Source organism: Myotis davidii, unplaced genomic scaffold (genome assembly GCF_000327345.1).
Source record: "Myotis davidii unplaced genomic scaffold, ASM32734v1 scaffold726, whole genome shotgun sequence".
Taxonomy (NCBI): Eukaryota; Metazoa; Chordata; class Mammalia; order Chiroptera; family Vespertilionidae; genus Myotis; species Myotis davidii.
This window is the reverse complement of record NW_006297808.1, coordinates 1,535,732-1,544,143: the sequence shown is the minus strand read 5'-3', so window position 1 is coordinate 1,544,143 and position 8,412 is coordinate 1,535,732. Positions and strand designations below refer to the sequence as shown.

At 48.1% G+C, this 8,412-nt stretch overlaps 1 protein-coding gene across 1 annotated transcript in view; it reads left to right on the top strand.

Moving 5' to 3' along the window:
* Positions 1–2,282, top strand: part of SSC4D (scavenger receptor cysteine rich family, 4 domains) — an 11,588-nt gene extending 9,306 nt beyond the window's left edge. Inside the window, 2 exon segments of the mRNA XM_015570241.1 lie at positions 553–630; positions 1,290–2,282. Of these exon segments, the coding sequence (XP_015425727.1) occupies positions 553–630; positions 1,290–1,606 (395 nt within the window). The 3' untranslated portion in view covers positions 1,607–2,282.
* Positions 2,283–8,412: the final 6,130 nt, after the last annotated feature.

The window sequence follows — 8,412 nt, the reverse complement described above, 5'->3', positions numbered from 1 at the left end:
AGGAGCCTTCTGCAGTGAGAGTGTGGGGTGGGGCCGGCCCGCGTTCTGCCGCAGTGAGGGGCGGGGCGTGAGAGACGGAGACCCGGATGAATTCAGAAAGCCTGTCAAGGGCGGGGCTGGGGTGTTACTGCTCTGCTGAGTCAAGGACCCCCAAAGCTCTAGTAAACGGAGAGTTGATCAGCTTTTGGAAGCAAGCCCCATGCCGTTTGGAAGGAATCAGTAAGATAGGGGTGTTTGCAGGGTCTTACACATTTTAAAATGCTGTTCGTTGCTTGGTTTGGGAATTGATATATTTGCCCCAGTTGGGTAACCCCGGGGCCTAGTGGCCTTGGCCACAAAGGGTAGGCTACAGAGGATTCTGCTTTGGGCCCCAGGGTGAAAAAAAGTACAATCACCATTTCTGATGGGGGTGGGGGGGTCCTTCTTCGGGGTCCAGTAAAGTTCGTTGTCCCTAGGTCAGGCTTCCCTTGTGAGGGTAGGAGGTGACTTGTCCTCAGGCAACATGTTCCCAATGTGACAGCCGCCTCTTTTTCTTTGTCCTTGATGAGCCAGGCCCAGAGGAGCTAGGACTGCAAGTCCAGCAGGATGGTTCTGAGACCACCCGGGTTCCCACTCCTCGGCCCAGGGACGGTAGGTGCCCACAGCCCCTAAGAGGGAAGTAGAGGCATCAGGATAGTAAGGACCAGGATCAGGAGAGGTCACAGCCTGGGGTTAGGTAGCTCAGCAGATTTTACCATGTCCTGGAACCTTTGCCTTTTTGGGCTAATCTCAAGTCTCATTAATAGAGGTATAGTGTTCAGAAAGAGGGAGATGGGTTTTAAGCTAAAGGAATCTGTAGCTTAAAATGAGGGCATAGGGCTCCTTTCCTGAGGAGGGAAATGAAAGAAGTTACTCTTTAGCCTGGGTAGTCCAGGGGGTGAGGGTAGGCAATGATAACCTCAGGAGACACTGATGCCTTCAGGGGACACAATCACAGGCTCCAGAGAGGATAGCCCTGTAGCTGAGGTACTGGGATTATGAACAGTGGACTACGGAGAGAGCAGACATGCAACCCAACATGCCCAGGGTACCCCCCAAAGGCTTGTACATGTTCTTCCATCTGGAGGCTGAATATTGACTGATGTCCATCCTATTTTAATCTCATTTGTCTGCCCAAGTCCAGGGGCTCCCAGGGCAGTGCTGTGTCTCATGCCAACACCCTTTGCTTCCTCTGCCCCTTCCCTGTCCTTGCTTGGGAGTGGCGTGGCATGGGCCAGCACCTTCCAGCTCCCGGCCTTGTCCCCTTACAGGGCACCTACGTTTGGCCAATGGAGCCCATCGATGCGAGGGGCGTGTAGAGCTCTTCCTAGGACAGCGGTGGGGCACTGTCTGTGATGATGCTTGGGACCTGAGGGCAGCCGGTGTCCTGTGCCACCAGTTGGGCTGTGGTCAAGCTCTGGCAGCCCCTGGAGAAGCCCACTTTGGCCCAGGCCGAGGCCCTATCCTCCTGGACAATGTCAAGTGCCGTGGGGACGAAAGCACCCTTCTGCTCTGCTCTCATATCCGCTGGGATGCCCACAACTGTGACCACAGCGAGGATGCCAGTGTTCTGTGCCGGCTGTTGTGACCTGCAGACCACCTCTTCTAGGAACCTACTATGGCCTGCCCCTCTTCCTCCAGGAAGCCTTCCTCCTGTGACAATTGCAGTTCACTCAGCCCTTCCTCCCCTTGCCTGGGAGAGAGCCTGCCCAAATGGTGTGGTCCTGCATAGGATGGCCTGGCTTTATCCCATCAGCTGTTGTGGACCCAATTCAACAAGAGCTCCCACTTTCTGCTCAGCCAAAACAGAAAATTGGGGAAAGGGAATGACTTCTAACTCTCTCTTTGGTAGGGCTCCAGGTACAGCACCCCTAATCCTACCTTCCTGGAACCCAATCCGGGTGATTCAGGAGAAAATGGGGTCTCTCCCTTCCCCCGACCCATCTTGGGATCCCCAAGAAGAGGGAAGACAGAAGCCTGCAGCCCTTACCTTAGCCTGCCTGGGACTGTAGAAGAACCTGGGTCGTTGCCCTGGCTTGTTCCATGAGGGCCCAGACTCAGATGGTGCTTGACTGGATAAGGGGACTGGAGGGGCCAAAGCAGGGACAGTGGCCCCTCCCTGCAGCTAGAACCAGCATCTGTGATTTATGCTGCCCCCACCACAGAGCCTCCACTTTGCAATAGCAAAGAACTGTGGGGGTCTGTAACCATCCATTCATAGGTGCCAAGTCAATAAAGCATTGTACCCTCTGTCTTTTAACCGAGGTCAGTGTTTGGACACAAATGCATTGTTTGTGGCAGCAGGAAAGACTGGTAAAGATTTTTTGGAGGTTTGGGGATGGAGGGCGGTTCAAGAGCATCATCCGAGAGCTCTCTGCAGGCCATCACATCCTGGAAATGCTGACTCAGTATCAGGCCTGGAAGGCCTCTAGAGGGTCTCCTAGTCCATCCCTGTTTTGCACTTACAAATAGAGAAATCTAGGTCCTACAAAGGAAGGGTCTGCTCAAGTCACATAGCTAGGTGGTGGAGTCATTAGAACAGAAAAAATTGACAGGGGGCAGGAAGGCAGATAAGGTAGAGCAAAGCAGCATTGGGGCTTTTGCAGAGGCTGCTTTTGGGGCACCTCACCTGCAGTCCTAGGGGCATAGAGAAGTGGCAGATCCTGCCAGAGCCTCTCTTAGCCCCGGGGTCTTGCCAGTAGCAGCTGTCTGGCATCAAGCCTCTGCCCTACAAGTCCAGCCAGCAGGCTCTGCATGAGTTTCCTACAGCTGCTGTACCAAATGACCAAAACTCAGTGGCTAAAAACAACACAAATTGATTATCTTATAGTTCTTGAGGTCACTAGTCTGAAATGGACTAAGTTCAAGGTGTCTGAAGAGTGGTCTTTCTGGAAGCTCTAGGGGAGAACTCGTTTCCTTACCTTTTCCAGCTTCTAGAGCAGTGGTTCTCAACCTTCCTAATGCCGCGACCCTTTCATACAGTTCCTCATGTTGTGGTGACCCCCAACCATAACATTATTTTTGTTGCTACTTCATAACTGTAATTTTGCTACTGTTATGAATCGTCATGTAAATATCTGATATGCAGGATGTATTTTCATTGGTACAAATTGAACATAATTAAAGCATAGTGATTCATCACAAAAACACTATGTAATTATATATGTGTTTTCCGATGGTCTTAGGCGACCCCTGTGAAAGGGTCGTTCCACCCCCAAAGGGGTCGCGACCCACAGGTTGAGAACCGCGTTCTAGAGGCTGCCTGCATCCCATGCTTGCTCATGTGCTCCTTCCAGCCAGCAATTACCTGCTGCTTCCACCATCACACTCTCTTCTTCTGACTCTTCTGCCTCCCTCTTCCGGCCCAAAGCTTCTTATGAGTGTTAGACCCACCTGGATAATCCAGGATGATCTCCCATCTCAAGGCCCTTAATTTAATCACATCTGCATAATCCCGTTAGCCACGTAAAGTAACAGATTCAGGAGCTCTGGGGATTAGGATGTGAACATCTTAGAGGGGCCATTATTTTGCCTCCCACAGGCTCTAAATCTGGGTCCTGGCTCTCAGCCAAAGAGGGAGGCAGACATGAGCTCCAAGCTCTTGGCAGTAATGGCTTTGTCTCCATTGGTTAGGGAGTTCTCTGAGACCCACTGTGTCATTGGAGAGATGAGGAATGGAGGAATGAAAATGCTTAAGAATTCAGGGAGTTGGACAGGAATGCTCTATCCATCTCACAGCCCCCATGTCTGAACTCAGCATATTCAGAATCTGCTTAGACTGTAGTCATAGTCACTCCAGCATACCCACATTTGAGTGTGCCTCTTTGTTGTGCCAGAAATATCACCGCTTTCCACTCCTTATGTGCCCTTTCCCATCTAAACAAAGTGTTTTCATTGATGACCTCTTGTTTGACCCTCATAGCAGCCCTGTGAGGGAATTATTATTGTCCCATTTTACAGACAGGGAAAACTGAGGCTCAGAGAGGAGAAAAGACTTATCCAAATTTGTACAGTGGACCCAGGACTACAACCTAAGATTCTTGATGCACATTAATACTGGTCACCAACATGTCCAGTTCTTCACCTTCCTGGTATGTGATAGCTTTGCACTTCCCTGCCCTCTTGAAGTGAGGTGTGGCCTATGACACGCTTTGGCCAATGAAATGGGAGGGGAAGTGCCCCCCAAGCAGAAGCCTTCAAGGACCCAAACACAAGTGTCAAGTTCCCTTGCTTTCAAGTGACCAGTGATGTTCCAGGAGGTGGAGGCTCCATCAACCTGTGTGGCTCTGAGTGAGAGCCAACTGGAGCAAAGTCTTCATGGACTCAAGATGGACATAGAGACTGAGTGAGAAATAAGTCTTTGCTGCTCCAAACTACTGAGATTGGGGTTGTTTATTAGAGCAGCCTAACATAGCCCATCCTGACTGAGACTTTCCTGTGGTTTTACCTGAAACCTGTTTTCCAGCCGGTTATTAAGGCTAGTTCTGTTCACTGTTTATTCAGCACATTTAGTGTTCTATGTGTGAGGGCATCGTGGGATTGGGACCATACAGATAAATAAGACAGGCTTTTATCCTTGAGAAACTCCTAGAATAATCCAATGATGACCTGAATACCCTGTAGTCTCCTGAAACTCAACCTGTCCCACTGAGAATTTTGTCACCTACACCTATATCTGGGTTTCTCTGTTTAGTAAGTAGCATTACCAATCACTTGTTTAGGCTAGAAATCTGGGTGTTATCCCCAACAACCTCCCCCCCACCCCAAACAAAAACAAAAAGAAAACTAATTAATCACTAAACCCTCTTGATTCTAGCTACCAAATCCTGCTGGAACCTGTGTACTTCTCTCCATCTCCACATTTCTTGCATGGTATCTTCACTGTCTTCCTGACTTCCAACCCACTACCCAGAACATAATAAACTGTCTAATGTTTACAAATCCGATGGTGCCACTCCCCTGCTCACACAAACCCCTTTTATGGCTCCCCAGTGCTCTTCCTCAACTCCTTAGCTCGGGTTATAAGGCCCTGCACAGCCTGGCTCTGCCTGTGTTTTCAGCATCATCCCTCACCACTTGCCAGGATCGAGCCAGGTTGAGCTACTTTCAATTTCTCTAATGTCTGGGCTCTCTTCCCACCAAGCCTCTGCACATTCTGTTCTCTCTGCCTGGAATAGGCATCACCTTCTCTCCTCCTTCCCCTCAGTCAACTCTTACTTAGCCTCATATCTTGGCTTTCCTTTTCTCCAGAGGCCTTCACTGATACAACCCTCCTCCCCAATCTGGATTAGGAGCCCACACTGCACCTTGTACCTCTCCAGTGACAGCACTCATCCCCTGTATCTCAGCAGACTGCTAGCTTGGCTGTAACCTCAGGGCTGGGGCTGGGGCTGTTGTGCCCAACTTTGTACACAGGATCTCACACACAGTAGGTGCTCAAATATTTTCTCAGTGAATGTAGGGCATGAGCAAATATTCCTGGGGCACCTGTGTGCTAGGCCAAGTGCCATGCTGGGCTCTAGGGCTGCAGAGCAAGAAGAGATGTAGGCCAGGTTCTGGTTTACATGGCACAGAGATTACCTTCAAGAGAAAATGGATAAGCCATTAAACAAATCAATAGCCAAGAGACTTTGACCTACTGATTAGTGCTATAAAAAACATAAAGCAGAGTATTGTGGTAGGAATTGGGTGGTCAGGGAAAACCTCTGAGGAGGTGAGGTTTGAGCCAGGCCTCAGTAGCGAGAGGGAGCTGGCCGTGAACTTCTGGCCATTCCAGGTCCTTGAAGGGTGGGGGTGGAGGGCTGAGGATTTAGCCTGACTTTCAAAAGGACCAATGAGAAGGGCATTGTGATTGTAGCAAAGAAGGTCATGCTGAGATGAGTCAGAAAAGCTGGGAAGGACCAGACCACTCAGGGTTTTCTAGGCCATGGGAGGAGTTTTATCTAAGGGCGAAGAGACTCCATTGGAAAATGAGTGATATAGGTGCCCCAGATGTCAGCCTCTTGAATATCTCCTACCTCATTCAACTTGCTGAGAGCACCTTGCCTCTTAAGGTTTAATTAAAAGGACCCAGCCAGGTATCTCCTATGAAAGTAGGATTCCCAGCATCCCTACCAAAAACCTCAGGAATTCTTAAGGAGTTTAGATTCTGCTGATCTCTGAATCCCTGAGTTTTGCTGATTTCTGCATCTCCCACCTGTTTTTGCCTCCTCTGTGGCTCTCCTTTTTCCTGGTCACTGACTAAGCTCTCACTCCAAAAGTTCCACCAATTCCATGCCATGCATGTAGCACATCTGGCTGACGATGTGTAGCAAAGGCCCAACAAGCAACTGAAAATTTAAAATTAGATACCCTGGCCTGGCAGGTATGGCTCAATGGTTGAGCATCGACCTATGAACCAGGAGGTGATGGTTCTATTCCTGGTCAAGGCACATACCCAGGGTTTCAACTCCACCCCGGGTGTGGGGGGAGGGCATGCAGGAGGCAGCTGATCAATGATTCTCTCTCATCATTAATGTTTCTATCTCCCTCTCCCTTCCTCTCTGAAATCAATAAAAATATATTTTAAAAAACAGTAAAATAAAATACCGTTTTTAAAAAGCTCTTCTACACACATGCGCACGCGCGTGCACACACACACATACACACACTCCCAGATGATTTTCACTTTCTTTTTAAAATATATTTTTATTGATTTTCAAGAGGAAGGGAGAGGGAGAGAGAGATAGAAACATCAATGAGAGAGAACCACACATCAGCTGCCTCCTGCACAGCCCACACTGGGGATCAAGCCTACACCCTGGGCATGTGCCCTGACAGGAATCAAATTGTGACCTCCTGTTTCATGGTTGATGCTCAACCACTGAGCCACACTGGCCAGGCTCACTGATTTTTCTTTACTTTAGCCCTAATGGTCTACCCCAAACACTGGGAGCTGGGACCCTCCCTCTCTCCTGCCACCTCCTTTCTTCTCTTCCCTTGTTTGCAAGACATCCAACTCCCACATTTTTGCTCTTTAAAAAAAAAATTAACAGCTTTATTGAGATATAATTCACATACTATAAAGTTCAGTCTTTTAAAGTATACAGTTCAGTAGGGGTTTGTCTATTGGCAGGGTTGTGTGACCACCACCACTATTTTAATTCCAGAACATTTCATCACCCCCACCAAAAATCCCCTCATATCCATTAGCAGTCACTCCCCATTTCTACTCCCCCTAGTCCCTGGCAACCACTAATCTACTTTCTGTCTATGTGGTTTGCCTATTCTAGACATTTTATAGGCATGGAATTGTGGCACTATGCAGCCTTTTGTGTCTGGTTTTCCTTCGCATGTTTTCTTTTTTTATAAATATATTTTTATTGATTTCAGAGAGGAAGGAAGTGGGAGAGAGAGATAGAAACAACCACGATAAGAGAGAATCACGGATCGGCTGCCTCCTGCAAGTCCCCCACTGGGGATGGAGCCCACAACCCGGGCATGTGCCCTTTACCGGAATCAAACCTGGGACCCTTCAGTTCGCAGGCCGACGCTCCATCCACTGAGCCAAACCGGCTAGGGTTAGCATAATGTTTTCAAGGTTCATTTGGATTGTAGCATGTATTGTAGCTTCATTATTTTTTTTAAATATATTTTTATTGATTTTTCAGAGAGAGGAAGGGAGAGATAGAGAGTTAGAAACATCGATGAGAGAGAAACATCGATCAGCTGCCTCCTGCACATCCCCCACTGGGGATGTGCCCGCAACCCAGGTACATGCCCTTGACCGGAATCGAACCTGGGACCTTTCAGTCCGCAGGCCGACGCTCTATCCACTGAGCCAAACCGGTTTTGGCTAGCTTCATTATTTTTAATGGTGAAATAATATTCCTTTGGATGGACTTCCCAAATTGTGTTTATCCTGACATCTGTTGATGGACATGGGCTGTTTTCACCTTTTAGCTACTATGAATAATAGTGCTGTGGATATTCCTGTACACATATCTGTTTAAGAACCTGTTTTCAATTTTCTTGGATATATACCACCTGAGAGTGGAATTGCTGAGTTATATGGTAATTCTATGTTTAACATTTTGAGGAACTGCCAAACTGTTTACCACAATGGTTGCACCATTTTATAGTCCCACCTGCAAAGCACAAGGGCTCTAATTCTCCACATCCTTGCTAATTCTCATTTCCCCACCTCCACCACCCCCCCCTTTAAAAAAAAAATCTAGCCATCCTAGTGACTAAAATTAAAGCGTTACTTACTGGGTTTGGTTTTCCTAATGACTAGTTATGTTGAGTATCTCCCCTTATCTTTATTGAGTATTTGTATATCTTCTTTGTAGAAATGTCTATTCAAGTCCTTTGCCCATTTTTAAATTGGGTTCTTGCTCATTTCATACACAGAAC